Here is a 16,933-nt window from a genome sequence, read left to right on the forward strand (position 1 = left end):
AACATCTGACCCCCCCCCCCCCCCCCCTTCCCCTTCATCACACATCGTCACAAAATTACGGATCCCCCCTCCCCCTTACGAGTGTGACGTCATTTATGGATGACCCCATTTCTAAATCAAACAATTACTTGTTTTTGTATGATCGTTGCTAACTTATAGATCAACAAATAAAACAAAGAATTTTGAGCGAGAATTTCATGTTTTTTATTTACCCAATACACCATCAGATGACAAAATGAAAAAGAAATCAAATGAACAGTGCCGTAGTCACACTTTACCTCATGAACACAGCAAATCAAAATGCCATGATAATCGTATAACCTCACCATCACTAGATGCATGCAGTTCAATTTGTGCTTTAAATAGAACATCACTTAAGCGAAGAAAAAATTTCTTCAGCTAAACAAGTTGGCACAGAATAAAAATAAAAAATAAAATCGGTTATGTACACATCAACCATGGCAGACAAATAAATCATGGAAAAGTTTGGCAATCAAAGAATGCATGTGGATAACCAGCAAGCTTTTACATTGGCTGAATGTACTGAGAGTATTTGTCTCGTGATTTCTTCAGATTTCCTGCTGGCCAAGATTCAGGTAGGGCAATTTGAAACATTTGGTGCTAATCCTAACAGGCAAGAGGAAATTGTCCACATTTTCTTTAAGCTTGTGGTCACTGCTAATGTGTTTGACATGGACTTATCAAGCTACATAACAATACCAGTACCACACAGTGGTACCACATCAGTCATAAGTCATCACAGCTAGACTGGACTTTCTGGAGAAACTAAAAGCCAATACTAAGTACATTTATCCCTAAACCCTTGCCTTAAACCTAACCCTGGCCTACAGTGAGGTATGGCCAAGCAGGAAATGTGATGAAATCCCAGTGATGAAATCTGTTGTTTGAAACCAAAGATAGGCACATGTTAATTTCAATAGTTCTCATGGTTAAATAGTTCACAGGAAGAAAGCTTGAATAAAACACACAGGGAATCATGCAGTTACAAGCACCAGGCAAATACGAGGAAGTTTTCACCCTAAACCTACCTAAGACACATGATAGACTAAAATATGAACATATAGTTGCCTACCTCAGACATCACAAAACATTAAAATTTGAACATACCTCAACCTTTCTGAGACACATGAACCACAGACAAAAATATGAACAAATGTTCATGTGCCTATCTATAAAATAAAATAATAGATAATAAAAAGCGGCGACAATACATCAGAAAATAAAATATGATCAAGATATTTTTAAGCTTATCTTACATATTGGAAATACTAAACTAATGAATGACTAAAGTAATGTTGGACTAATGACTGACTAAAGTATTGGCTGACTAATGACTGACTAAAGTAATGAATATCAAAACAGATGTAAGCAAATTTGTTCTGCTTGACTGCTGCTTTACGTCTGCAGCAATATGAATGACCTGTTCAAATTAGCATATTTTATGAGAATTAACTGAACACAAACACTAACATTTATCAGCAACATTGACCATAACTGATCTCAACAAAAACAAACAAACTGAAGTATCATAGACGCAGATAACTTAATGATATGTTTTAAATTAAATATTTTAAATAGTTAAATTAATTAAATAGATATGATGAATGTGATATATACAGTTGACACATCTCCTAGTTATTCCTACCTCAACATCAACTTGAAAAAATGTATGCATCTTGTTAGTTTAAGAAATCTTATCACATAAATGTAAATTCATAAAGTTTTGTTAAAGGAACACATTTAAGTAAAATGTAAGGGTAAAATAGCAAAAGATTATGGTTTCAAATATAAACCCTTTAGGGCAAGTTTTAGAATGAACACACAGGGTTTATTATTGACAGTCACTTGGTTAATTTAAATACAGGAACAGAGGCAGTTTTTTTTTTTACAAATATAAGTGTATATATTTAAAAACAATTAACTGGATTTATTTGAATTTAAAAGGTTGGTTTTTTTCGATGATTTAGAGGCTGAATACAAATATTTTTTTTAAAATGTTTGTACAGCTAATATTTTGATTATTTCTTGATTTTTATTAAACTTGAGACAGATTTAATTTGTAAAATTTAAATTTACAAAATCTGTAAAATGTGAGTACTTGACAGCCCTCTGAAGGGCAACACACAGAAGGGCAAATCTGGGGGCAAATAATTCAGAGTAAAAATGTAGACGTTTTTAAAAGAATCAATTACACGCTAGTGTCATTTCAAGAAAAATGTATTGCGTTGTTTGTGGTAAAGGTGTAGACTATCATCAAATAACTTACGAAATAACATGTTATAACTGAATAAAGTTAACAAAAAAGAAAATTTAAAAGCTTAGCCTTGACGCAATCATTGTATATAAACATACTTTTGAGCTAAGTTGTAAATTATTAAAGTGGTTTCAGTACAACGCTAAGTAAACATTTCACACCTTGATAGAAATTATTTTCTAAAATTGTGAAGACTTTCCCTCCATTAAAAACAATCAGTATATTTTACTCAATGATTTTTTCCGTGTCCAGACACATTTGTTCACTTTCTGACCAACTTTAACAGAAGCCAGTTATTTAAACTGGAATATTTGTCTTCTGTATAGTTATATCTATACACATTTCTAAACCTATTACCAGATCAGACATTGTGCATTCAATTTAAAACAAAAGTAAAAATACAAAGTGGATCTCTTGTAAAAATAAATTTCTATGTGGTTGAAAATTTCCAAACCAAATTTAACCTCAAACCAAAAGGGTTGCACCAGCAGTAAAATGTATACAACATTTTGTCCAATACAACAATCAATAATAAGTCAATGTAGAACAAATTAAAACATTTATAAATTTCTTTCATGTTATTCTATCAATACCTTTACAGAATAACCAAATTTAATTCCGGGCAGAAATTTCAGTGTAAAACAACTGATAAAGTAAAAACTTTTAAACAAAATTACAATAATTAAAATAAAACCTGTACTGGATTTTATAAAGTTTTGTTTGTAAATTTGGATATATGAAATGCTGAGATCATCATACACCTTAAACTTTAACTTACAAGTTACTTTTACACAAAAATACATAGATAATGCCTTGTTATAGTGTACCTAGATTCAGTTCAATAATTTACACATCTATAGAACAGTGGTGAAATATATAAGTAGGATGGCAGATATGGAGGTGTAAAACAGAGTTAGTTAAGGGAAATGTTCACTACTTCTTATGGCCACTGGATCAGTTAAACAAACTGTTGTTCCACGGGGATGAGCTCATGAGCTAGTTGGCGCCACACGGAATAATTTTTGAAGCACTCTAGTAACTGAATCTGTGAAAAGAAGAAATTTTATCTTTTGAATTTTATATAATATGAAAAAATAACATTCAAACTAGACTTTATCAATTAAGGTCATAAAAGCTGATGCTTAAGAAAAGGTGAATTAAATTAATTAAATTCATGTATGAACACATTTTTAGACATATTTTAAATTATATAACACACATGGAGACAACTTCAGAATCCAGAATGAAAATACAAATATCAAATGAAAACAACTTACTCATGAATTTAAAGTGAAATCCCATGTAGATAAAAGGCACATATATGACCAGTCCAGCAAGTATGAAGATGACAGCATACAAGAACTGAACTCCTGGATTTTGAATGATGGGGGCGATGACTAGGTAGATGGAGGCAAGGAGGACTATGATAGGTACAGGGAGGGGCACCTGCAAGAGAGGAAAATATGTTGGTAAATAAGTTTTCAAAAAACTTGTGAGAAATTATTATTTAATAACAGTATAGTTATAGTTTAAGTATTTTATGTCAGTATGCATATTAATCAAATTTGCACTTTATTTAATACTGTGAAATATTATATATAGATGACCACAGGTATTGTTCAATGGCGAGTCTCAGTATAATGGACTAAACTCAAGTTAGATAAAAAGTGCTCTAGGAAAATAATCACAAACCAAATAAACCAGATTATAGTATGCATGGCAATGCTAATTGTAACTGTCTTGACATGTTTAACCAACAAAATAATGTTGGTATAATTTTTACCTTGTACGGTCGCTTTGTGTCGGGTTCAATGACACGAAGTATCAGCAAAGAGCCAGTGGTGATGCCATAGAACAGCCAGGAAGCAAAGCTGAAGAAGTCAATCAGAGAACTCAGGTCTCCAGGAATGATCAAAAACAGGGAAATTGTCAACTGAAAGAAATGAAACAAAATTTTTTATTTAAGATGGAAATAGTCAACTGAAAGAAATGAAACAATATTTTTATTAAACATGGAAATTGTCAACTGAAAGAAGTGAAACAATATTTTTATTAAACATGGAAATTGTCAACTGAAAGAAATGAAACAATATTTTTATTAAAAATCAAAATTGTCAACTGAAAGAAATGAAACAATATTTTTATTAAACATGGAAATTGTCAACTGAAAGAAATGAAACAATATTTTATTAGACATGGAAATTGTCAACTGAGAGTAAAGACGTAATTTATTATGTCAAAAAAATGGTATAAACAACCGAAGAAAAAGAACAATCCTTACCGTAAACAAAACTGCAGGCATTGGTGTATTTCTGTCAATTTGTAAAAAGGATAAAACTCTAGGGAAGTGTCCATCTCTGCCAGCTGAATAACTCAGTCTGAAGTTACAAGAAAATTAGAACACCTCAAGTAAATTATTAAAAAGTTGCAAAGTTGTAGGTCTTAAACAATATTATTATTAATAAAAAGGTACCCAAATTAGAAATGTGGATATTAAAAAAAAAGGTTAAAAAGCTGATAAGACGGGGTCCAAACTTACCTTCCAGATGAAAACAAGCAGCCATTGGCTGAACCAAATGTTGAGGCTACTACAAAAATAGGAATTAAAAAGGCCATGACACCCAGCATCCGTTCACCCCAAGTCTGTTGAAGTAAATAGAAATAATTGAAGCAGATGTCTAAAACTGTTTTCAGTTACCACCAGGTATATGATGGTATGAGATAAATATTAACTGCCAACAAGTAACTCAGCTAATGCTTTAATTAACAAATCTAATTAACTTTAATTTATAAATCTACATTTTCTGAGTCAGTTAATTTAGGCAGCTCACCACAGCAACAGCATGGGAAATCATGATCTCTTCTTTAGACATGACGGCCAAATAGCCAATGTTGGCCATGACATAGCAGACAGTTGTCAGGGGAATGCCAATCATGATGGCACGTGGAAGATTCCTGTCATTCAAAACATATGTTCATATGATTTACATATCACTTCTCTCTCATTACTAAAATCATAACTATTTTCTGCTTTTAAAAGTTTAATTTTTTAAATGAATCTATAGCCTCAAAATATCCTAAAAATGGTTATACAGAATTACATTTTCAAAACAATTTGTAAAAAAATTAAGAATCTTTTGTTTCTGTGAAATTATTTATAATAATTTGAAAGGACGTATTGAAACCAAAAAGTGTACTAGATTTATTAGCTTTCAGTTTTTCGCAAAATATTTCAAGAAACATTTCTTACTTAGTTGGATCTTTTAGCTCTTCAGTTATAAAGTTTAAGCTGTTCCTGAAAATAGATATGAATAACATTTTAATTCAGGTATCATAGGACAATAGTTATAACAGTTAAATTAACTCATGGTGACAAAAATATGTAAAAAACAAACAAACAGGAAACGTTAAATATAACAGCAATAACTTCTGCTACAACAAGTAAGTTATCAAAACAGATTGTACCCGGCACAAATAGGTAAGAAATGTGGATGTTTTAAGAAAATGGAATAGTGCATAGGAGATGACTGAGATGTCAATGTTATCTGTGTATTTCTGGAGACAAACACTAGCATAGTGTCAGTAGAGAAATATAAGAGTGATCAAACCTTTGTGAATCTTCTTTACAGACTTAGCTATGAGAATCACTCACCAGCCATCAAAAGCCCACAGTCCATTGTAAAATGCTATGGCAACTTTCTGTGCATCATTCCTTGTATCTTCAAATCCTTCAGCAAGGTTCTCAGTATTTCCTAATTAATTTTATATAAATAGATAATCAGATATGAGTTAAAACTAAGATATTATACATAATCCCTTTAATAAATAATACAAACAAAACAAATCATAAACCTTTAATCAGTAAACTTTAAAATATTTTGTTTGCGTGGCAGATTGTGTATAAATGAGGTGAGTTATCTACCTTTAAAGATCATGACCAAACCACCAATGCTAATGATAGCAAGAGCAATCAGTTTGGTAAAGGTTGTCACATTCTGGACTAAAGTGGCAGCCTTGACTGAAATACTGTTGATAGCCGCAATTAGACCTAATGAGAGGACAGAAAAAACAGAATGTTGTTCATTTAGCTAATTCTTAATTACTTGGTATGCAACTTGCTGTTTATAAAAATGCAAATAGCTTAATACCTATTAATATAAACACAGTCAATAATAAGTAAATAGAGTTTTTAAATAATTAAACTAGGTACTTTATTATCTTGGCCACTGAAGGTACCAAGAGGCCAGCCAATTGCCTGTATGGATGTCCAAGACCTTTACTGATCTATGCCCAATGTGCAAAAGAATTAGACTGACTGACCTATTACAAATCTGACCCAAATAGCTTTAAACATGTGCAGATTAGTTTTTATACTCACACATAGCCACAGCAGTGACCAGTTTGACAGCCAACACTGGAGGGTCACAGTCAGGATAAAAAGGCTTCACAGCGTACGTCCCCAGCGCCATGGCCATTATAGCAAACATGGTCGGGCGAATGATAAACAGCGCCACCCAGTCATACAGAAACGCAGGCACCCTGGCAAACGAACGTGTGCCGTGAGAGCTGAAGAGCTTGTATTTGGACTTTGTGCCCTTACGGTCTTTGTTGAAGGTGTACATAAGGTAGGCGTGTTCGCCACCTGACTCTGGGATCATTGTGCCAAGCTCAGCGTATGACAGAGCACCTACAAAATAACATATTACCCTGATTAGGTTTTGGCTGAAGCAAATATTTTTATATTATTATGATGGAAGATGCATCTGTGGTAGAACACAAATAAAAGTGTGAAATTTATTTTTTAAGCTACCAGTAAAATATTAGGCTAATAGCTACCAGAAGAAAACATACCCATGGTGGTCAAAAGTCCACAAAGACACCACAAGATCAATGTTAAGCCCACTGAGCCACATCCTTCAATCATGCCTTTTGGACTTATAAAAATACCAGACCCTAGAAATAAAATATAAAAATAAATCCATAAATACAGTATTTTATATGGATGTTTACTGATGAAAGTTTATACTCATCTTTTAAAATTTTAATTTGAAATTGGTTAAAAAAATTTTAACATAAAACTAATATAAAACAGAAGATAGAATTGTTGTAGTGTACCTATCATAGTGCCAATGATGAGGGCTATCCCTGAGATGAGACCCACATCCCTCTTGAGTCCAACAGCAGTTTTGTTGGTGCTGGCCTTTGATACAGTATCATCTGCATTCTCCAACAGCTCTTTTTCTGTGACTGAGCCAGTCCCCTGTTGATACACAATTACACAGTAATAAAGTATAGTCACTTCTATTATCAAGCTAACAAAACTAAATTATAGCCACTTCAATCATAAAGCTAACACAGTAATAAGTGATACCCACTTTAATCATAAAGCTAGCAGTAATAAATGATACCCACTTCAATCATAAAGCTAACAGTAATAAATGATACCCACTTCAATCATAAAGCTAACAGTAATAAATGATACCCACTTCAATCATCAAAGTAATAGTAATAATTTATAACCCATTCAATCATAAAACTAGCAAAGTAATAAATTATAACTACTTGAATCATAAAGCTAGCAGTAATAAACAATAGCAACATAGTCAACCATAGCCAACTCATTCATAAAGATAACATTATGATTTATTGACACCTCAATCATACAAAAAAACATAGTAAAACATTATAACCACTTTGATTATTAAGCACACAGTGTGTAATAAATTATAGCCACTTTAGTCAAAACCTGCATGTATTACTCTACCGAGAACCAAAGATGCTTGCTGATGTAAAAATAAATGCAATAAAACATTGCTTCATTAAATATGGGCATGCATAATCTAGTGGTATCATCCACAATTCGTCACCCTAGATAAACAGGGACCTATATTAACCTATATAAACTGCATCATTTAGAATGTTCTTATTGCCTATGGTGAAGAACTGCAAACCAAGAAGCCTCAGCAGTTTTTTCTATTTATTGCTTTAAAATGTCCCTGAGGTAGATCTACAGAAATTTTTTTTAAATATGATTCTACACTAAAGTAGATATCTATAAATTACATTTTTTTAAAAAAACAATAAAATTAATTTAAAAATAAAACTATAAAATTAAAACAATAACCCCTCTCCAAAATAATGTGTTAAGGGCAAATTTATTTTTCTCTTTTTTTAAACTGTTAAAATTTCAAATTATGTAATAAGCTTTTTTAAATTAAAAAAACAACTAATAACTTCAAGTTTCAAGACTAATGTTACTTTAAGTGGTAGGCTACAGTGCTAACAGTCTAATTTGTTTTTAAAGAACATTTTTAGAGAGGAGTATTGAATAACGATAAGAAAAAGTACTTGACATCATGTGACTATAATGGTTGTTTCTCAGTTTTAACTCTGATGATAGATTAAGTCATTTTCCAAAACTTGTCAAGTGACAAAACTCCATTATCAGGAGAAGCACTTCAAACTAAATTACTATCTAAATTTGCGACATGGGAAATGCATTAAAAAATATTTTATTTCAATCATCATCTTACTTTCTCCTAAATCAAATGATGCGCTTAACAAATCTTTGGTAAAAATCAACAAAACAATTCTTTAAAACAATTTAATAAAAAAGGAACAGGTATACCTGAATTACACAGAGAGTGTAATTAAAATTATAGTAATCAGCTGACCAAATTTACGCTAGTTATAGTATATTAAAAGGAAACAGACATCTCAAGACCATATTTTAAAAATTTTGGAAAACTTCAGTTGTTTTTTTTACATATAGTACTATGGTAAAAGTATAAGTATGATGTCACTATGATGTAAGTATGATGGGTCACCATAACATATGTGATGTGTCACCATGGTATAAATGTGATGTAACCAAACTGCGATGTCACCCTAACATAAGTAAGACATATCACAATCAGGTGTCAGCCAATCAGGCCAAGTAGAATCTATGCTTTGTCACTGTGACTTGTCAATCAGGCCAAGTAGAATCTATGCTTTGTCACTGTGACTAGTGGGTTTACCAGGAAATCTATGAGGCCTCACTAAAGACCAGCGCTAGGTTATCTAAGAGTTGACATCTGAGCAAAGGAAAACAACAATGACGTGGCAAAAATTGAAGTCGTAAACTTTCCCTCCCAAACATTTTAAAGACCATATCTGATAATAAAATGCAAAATCATAACGGTGTGTCTCATAAGAAATCGTAGTCTTCTTCCTGTTAAAGATTAGCAACCATGAGCATACTACACAAAATAAGACTATTTTACTGTTCTACCCTTCCTTTACAGCTTATAATACAACAGAGCATTCCTCTAACATCAAAGTTTACCCCCCTCCCCCATAACAACAGACACAAGGTACAACCCATTCATTGAGTAATACGCATATTTTGGGATTTTTAAAAATAAGTTGTGGAAATCATCTCAATTGTTCCTTATGCAGCAGGTTGTGTTAATTTATTCATTCAATTAAGATAAACAATAGATATTCTGATTGAATAATAGTGAGGAAAAGGAAACAAACAAAGGCAGTGAAATATACCATATGTATATATATATATATATATATATATATATATATATATATATATATATATATATATATATATATATATATATATATATATATATATATATATATATATATACAACACAACTGTCTTACAAGTCAATACGACGGAGAATGACTTAGCAAAAACGCTTGTTTTGATTTTTAATCAAAACGATTTATCTGGCAATGTGCTCTAACTATAAATAGAAAGGTTTAAGACGGCGGAACTCATGCATATCCAAATATTTACACAAGTTGCTGACTTGGTTAAAATAGTTGATTGATAAGACTAGTAACCGTACAAAGTCGGGTCGATTCCTCAATGAAAGCACTAACGGGAGAGGTCGGGTAGAAATTAATGTAGCAGAAAGTTTGACAAGCCCATACACAACTTTACAAAAAAGGTGGCCATAGACTGAAATATCATCTATCTATATTATATACTACTAAAAGTCAAGTTTGTTTACATGTTTGAATATTTATTTGTTTGTTTGCCTGATCGAAAATTGTGATATGTTCGACTCTATCTGGAAAGCTGTAAAATGGTATGCAGGTAGAGAATAATTTTTTAATGCAGACAGACTGTTAATCACACATTTATTTAAAGACGTTAATTAATTTATTGATTTATTCCTACGCAGAATAACCCATTTTTTTTTAAAATGTTTAAACCTTGACTAAACTTTGTGGGAATAGTGACGTCACAGGTTTTTGTTTACTCTTTAGTACAATAAAATGGCGGCGTCTTTTGAAGAAAATTGTGTTCCCATTCAAAAGTTTAACGCGTTCTAAATCTAATTTTCTGTCGGTCATAACTTTAACAATACGTCCGTTTGCTGTATTTATTACGTCCCAACACTTATATCAATTTTCAACTGTCTTTTTCATTTAGTTTTACGATAAATTTCTCTAGATCTAAAGATCAGCTATCGAAGGAAATTTATGAATCTAGCCTAGATCTAGATCTAGCCTAGATGTAGGTCACTAGATTCAATGTAAATTCTACATCTAGAATCTATTTCAGGCCTTAATTATTTTATATAAATCTTTGTTTGGCTTATTTAAGATAAAATTTAATTTGAAAGTTAGTACTACTAGACTTATTTTTAGATCTAGATCTAGAATCTATACGCGTAAATCAAGTTGCATAAGGAGACACATAGTATAGTATAAAAATTCACTTGTGACGTCACGAGTAAATAGCTAAAATGGTAGCGTAGTCAGCTCTCATGCAGGAGGCACGGGTTCTAGACCAATATGTCAATGAAATTTTTTTTTTCAATTTTTTTTTTTTAGATGTGAATGATAACGTTGCCTATCTGAACTTGGCAAGATACAGGGCAGGTGAAGTAGAGTTCATCTGTTTCTTTGTCCTAAGCATATGAAAGGATAGTGTGGTCAGATACATGCTCGGCTGGAATTGTTTTTTAAACGATAAAAACATGTTGTCTGAGACTTGGCAGGACACTGGGCAGGTGAAGTAGAGTTGAGTAGGTCACCTGTGACGTCAGTTTATGAAGGGATAGTCCGAAATCGGTGTTTTCGGTGTTTTTAAAAGATAAAAAACATATATTTGAATGTGGGGTCTGTTTTTTGTGACGATAAGTGACACTGCAGTAGCGTACCGAGGAGGGGGGGGGGGGGGGGGACGGTAGGGGAGGGGAGGCGGGGGGTGGGGAGGGGAGGCGGGGGGTGGGGAGGGGAGGCGGGGGGTGGGGAGGGGAGGCGGGGGGGGGGGAAGGGGGGGGTGGGGAGGTGGAGGGGGGAAGGGGGGGGGGACATATGTTGGGGCGCCAAAATGGTTTGGAAAAATAAATTGATAGGTTGAGGGGGGTTCAAATCGAAAGTTTGAGTGGGGGGGGGGGGTGCACATCAAAAGTTTGAGGGGGGGGGGGGGGGGGGGTTCAAATCGAAAACTTTGTCCCCGGGCGCCGGGAAGGGTCGCTATGCCTCTGAGTGACAGACGTGATGTTTTTTGATGGATGACCCCCGAAACCCACAGTTATCCAACGGATGACGGGTATTCTAGTTTTACTTAAAAGCCTTGCGTGTGTCTTACAAAACGTAGAAAGCTGATTTTTTTTTTACAAGAAATCAACACATTAGTCTTCCCGTCAACGTATTATCAAGCCGTCCATTACCAGGTCATCGTCTGATGTTGAAACAGCCCCAGGCGTCAAATGGCCTGATGGTTAGAAGCTAGTGATCAAACACAAACGTACTGGGACTAATTTAAGGCCAATCAAAGATGCGTACGACCACCGACCGTTAACACTAATAAATGGCCATAAATGTATTTCAGCATCATGCAGATGTTCAATGCGTATGATTACACCATCACGTCACGTGAGCGTGGAATGTGTGCGTCTAATCACTGCTCATGTTCGATACAGGTCGATATTTTAAAGACTACAGCAAGTCCGACCCAGTGGAAAAACTCTTATATTCAAATAATCCCTTGCTATTTGTGATACGTTTAAAAGTTTCTACAAGTTTTCTGTTTATTGGTATACCTATTGTTAACTTCCCTCCCTCGTCCCTATTTGTAGACCATGGTTCATAGATTTATCAAACAGAACATCGCTGGGATCTGGGGGAGGGGGTACGGGGAGGGCCGGGCACTTCAAACTTCCGGGTGAGGTGGACACTGGATAATGTATATATTTTCTATATACATTATTTTTTTTTGTCTGTAGGGGGTGGTCCAGGGAGATGTCTGAAAGCAACACTGGCTGGGATACAGCACATCATGTTTGAAATCATCCCATGTTTACGTTCAGCGGCAAGCAGGCAGCTGCAGCTAATCTGGTTAATGAACTGACCCTGACCGGAAGTGACCTAGATTCATCAAACTATTCCCGTCTCTCAGACGTCAAAGTACGACGCACCCGAGTCATTATCAGGCTAGACCTACATCGGCCTGACCTGACCGTTTCCCGAGGTCACCGGCCCATTTCCTGACACTTAACTACAGCTGATTGTTTTTTTGTTTTTTTACAGCCACGTGGTCAGATAGTGCACAATGTCCAAAAAGTAATCGATTCACATTGACCACGGCAATTTGTTTAGTTGAGAGAAAAAAATGAAATGCAAACGAGGTGATAAGATTTTAAATTGGAGAAGAAAATACATGATGGCAGTGCAAGGGATGGACGACAAAACACATGGCTCAGCGTATTTTTGTGTTGATTGCAAGGATAGAATAGAGAAGGTTAGGTTAGCATGTCGCTGAAAGGAGCTTTGTCCTGGGCTAGTCTCTCATTCCCCTCCCCAAACCCCCAGGTCCGAGTTTTCGGTATTTCTCTGTGTCTGACTTTCTGTGGCAACAAGCAAGTTATTTTTTACGATCCAAGGTTGCTGGCCTTATGTTAAACCCCCAACCTGGAGGTCCAGGGTGCTAGTTTTCGTCTGACCAGCTTGGTTGAACCTACCAGGAGTTTACACTCCCACTGGTATAGCTCTGGAGGTCGTCAGGACACACAAACTGCCAAGCCACGACAAGGCCCTAAAGCCTGATGGCCAGAAGGATAGAGAAACGGCAAACTGTAGGTTGTATGCTTTGAATCGCTCAACTTTGTCATTACACACATTCAACCAACTCTAAACATTAACTGACCATCAACACAAATTCAACCAACTCTAAACATTAACTGACCATCAAGGAAGAATTTTTTATCGAAGGAAGAGTGTGTTAGCTAAGGATTATACGGGGATGGAGATTTTTTTTATCGAAGGTAGTGCAGAGTTTCTTCCAGGCAGCCTCCCCGAAGAAAGTTTACCGCCCCCCCCACCCCCGAACGAAATGGCATTTATATAGCAAACATATACTTTTACAAGTGACCCCCCCCCCCCCCAGGAAAATGTCCGCCCCCCCCCCCTCCAAAAAAATATATGCCCCCTCGGAAAAAAAAGAAAAAAAAGTCTGGAAGAAACACTACTGAGGAAGTGTGTGTTAGCTAAGCATCATACGGGGATGGGCCATTTAATTAATTATTAATGGCCTTAATAATTCATCCCAGAAATGTAAGCTAAGCATGTACTGTACAGAAATGTAAGGACTTATTTTACAGAAATTCAAGCCTGTTTTTAAGCGTATTTTAATACATACAAAATGGAAATCTGTATTTCGCACACAAAAAATAGCATGTATTTCAAAACTTAAACACATGAAACAAAAAACAGGTCGCTAAAGCACAGTCCAAAAAAAAAAATAAGTGAATTTCAATAACGGGTATTTCATAACTACAAGTAGTATAAAGCTGGCGCATTTTTTATTTTCATTTTGAGACCATGATAATTAGAGCTTAATTAATGCGTTCGCCAACATCGCTAAGCTTCACCAGCGTCACGGCAGAAAATCCATAGGCTAGACTGGGAAAGGAGAGGGAACAATACTGGATAACACGGTTCACAACATTGATTGTTTTAAATAATGTAAAACGGCAGTTGTTTATTAAGACACCATGTTCTCTAACCCTAACCCAAAATGCTACTATGATGCAACCACTCCCCGAGAAGTGCTTCCCCCACCCCACCCCGAGATGTCTGAAAGAAGTACCCCCCCCCCCCCAGTAAAGAGATCTAAGGATGCTGGTGACTACCACCCCGTTACGTGGCAAATAGGTGAACCGGCTGCCTAGGTTTAAACACACATTAGGCTTGACTCTAGACGAACTGCAGTCAGCATAACCTAAATCAGCTAGTGTCCCCCAAACGATGATTTAAATCTTAACTTTCACAATATACCAATTCTCTATGTCAGAGGCGTAGCGACCCTTCCCGGCGCCCGGGGACAAACTTTCGATTTGCATCCCCCCCCTCAAGATTTCGATTTGCACCCCCCTCAAGATTTCGATTTGCACCCCCCATCAAGCTTTCAATTTATTTTTCCAACCCATTTTGGCGCCCCCTAAGGTCGGCGCCCGGGGACATATGTTCCCCGCCCCACCCCCTCGCTACGCCTCTGCTCTATGTCGGTACGGCTAACCAACATGTAGGCTACAACACAATGGTGACAGTTAGCATATAATTATAGGCACTAGTATTTCTAGTTGAAGCGGCAGCAGGACAATACCTGTACTAAGCCTATTGTAGCCTATGGCGTGTTTTTGTTTCCAGTTGCTTAGGTTCAAGTTCGGGTCAGGTTTAGCGATAATAATAGATTCTGTAATGTTAAACTTAAGTAGTTTTAAGCGATTGGTGCGCATTTATGCAAGTAATCTTATCTAAATCTAAAGTCTACCGTTTTGATTGTTGCAATAAATTAAAATAGTTTTTCATTGACTTCTTGATTAATGAGACCCAATTACTTAAATATAAAACAGGCCTAATATGAAATTACAATAAATATATAGGGGCCTATGTAACATACGGGGCTCAAAGATTACACATTTTCTTCATTGTTAACTGTAATGTTGGGTGTTTGTTCATTCAAAAACAAACAGGTGTCGGGGCCTCATCTGCCCAGGGGTTCGAACTCGGGACTTTTCGGTATAGCAACCATGAACTTAGCCGGCCGAACTAAGCCGACCCCAAAGATCACTAAAAGTTACTTTGGCCTAGATCTATTTTTTTACCAAGATTAAGATTTAAGAGAGAATGGCGTCCTGTAACATAATAAGTAAACTTTCGGCCTTTAAAAAAAAGAGTAGATATAGACTCTACATGTAATTTAAGGAGCATCGGCATCAAGCCCCCCCCCCCCCCCCCCCCTTTATCGTAGGACGGTCTACAAATTTAAATGCCGATTTCGGAACTGTTGCATCAGCACAGACTAATCGATCAACTTCCGTGTAAATACAATACATCACACGTGCGAGTCAGCGTTATCGAGGGCAACAATAACATACGTTGTCAGATTATAGCTGAGTTACAATAGTTTGTAAAGTCTGTGTTTAAATCTGAGCAGCTATGAGGGTGGGGAAGGTTAAAACATGCAAGATTTATAAACTGTAACCATCCGTCAAAGTCCGTTCTAAAACAACCATGCTCTGTTGTGTGTTACTGTGTAACAGTCAGTCTGTTCAAAACATTACTCATGTACCCGTCCCATACTCATGTAGAGAGGGCCTTTATTTATGTTAATTTAAATGTGCTAGTTCAATAATAAAAGAAAATGACTTACTTTATTATCCTCCGCGGTTCTGGACATGACGAAGTAGATCCAGAATCTAGATCAAAACAACCCAACGCTTAAACACAGATCTAGGTCGCCGATAAAATATGGCGACTTCTCAATGAAGTTCAAGCTACACACTAAATTAGCGTAGCAGTCAATGTTCAGCGTCGAAACAAAATATTGTTATTTTTAAAAAATAGAATCTATATGATCAGACATTTATGTTAATCGATAAGTTGTTTTTCACACAGTTCATATCCGATGCCGAAAAAAACGAGGTCTACACCGTCTTCTACACCGCATATGTTTTGTTTCGCTAAACTTTATCGGGTCCGAGAGTTAGCGAGTGAAATAAATCCAACAAACAAATAAAGTTAATATCCACAATGTAGACACCTACGAACAGAACCACGTGTATGAGACTCAATTAGTATAAATGAGAAAAAACAATCCGACTACAAATCGTACTTGACCCCGAATTTCATTGTTATCGTTTGCCAGTTTAAAAATAACTACAGCACAACTTGCAGCGAACACCGCCAAAAAAGCGAGCTTGGCGGGGAAACGGATTTTATGTCCCTTTCTTCCAGTGCGGTTTCAAAATGATAATAATATTTAATTGGCCCAATCTTTTAATTACTTCAATTATAATATAATTATATTTACAGTAGGCCTAATTATAAGATGATAGGTTCGAGCTTTACGTAAAAGAGGTTTTGTGGGTTTATTATTAAGGGGTTGTCCGAAAACTACGACGTCGCACTCGTTGAATTTTGGTTGTGACGGGGAGGGGAGGGGATAAAAACGTGTGACGCAGCATTTTAAAAAATATTTCTAAATGTTAAGGTTTGTTACAATTATGATTATCTCGAGGGAGGGGTCGTAAAATTGTGGAGTCATTTTTGTTTTAGGGATTTTTGTGACAACAGGGGATGGGGGGGGGGGGGGGGGGGGGGGAATCTATAAAACGACCTGTAAATTAATTAAAGCGT

At 35.6% G+C, this 16,933-nt stretch overlaps 1 protein-coding gene across 1 annotated transcript; it reads right to left on the minus strand.

The window, feature by feature from the left end:
* Positions 1 to 192: 192 nt before the first annotated feature.
* On the minus strand, positions 193 to 16,420 carry LOC131945000 (b(0,+)-type amino acid transporter 1). The gene is made up of 13 exons (XM_059305930.1): positions 15,948 to 16,420; positions 7,391 to 7,535; positions 7,127 to 7,228; positions 6,654 to 6,962; positions 6,198 to 6,323; positions 5,928 to 6,027; positions 5,526 to 5,570; positions 5,107 to 5,230; positions 4,815 to 4,918; positions 4,557 to 4,653; positions 4,059 to 4,208; positions 3,553 to 3,721; positions 193 to 3,320 (listed from the first exon to the last, which is right to left on the minus strand). Exons 1-13 carry the CDS (start codon positions 15,972 to 15,974, stop codon positions 3,265 to 3,267), a joined length of 1,554 nt encoding a protein of 517 aa, XP_059161913.1. The 5' UTR covers positions 15,975 to 16,420; the 3' UTR covers positions 193 to 3,264.
* Between the last annotated feature and the right edge of the window lie 513 nt (positions 16,421 to 16,933).

Source organism: Physella acuta, unplaced genomic scaffold (assembly GCF_028476545.2).
Source record: "Physella acuta isolate Inbredline_101_S28 unplaced genomic scaffold, ASM2847654v3 ptg000518l, whole genome shotgun sequence".
Lineage (NCBI taxonomy): Eukaryota > Metazoa > Mollusca > Gastropoda > Physidae > Physella > Physella acuta.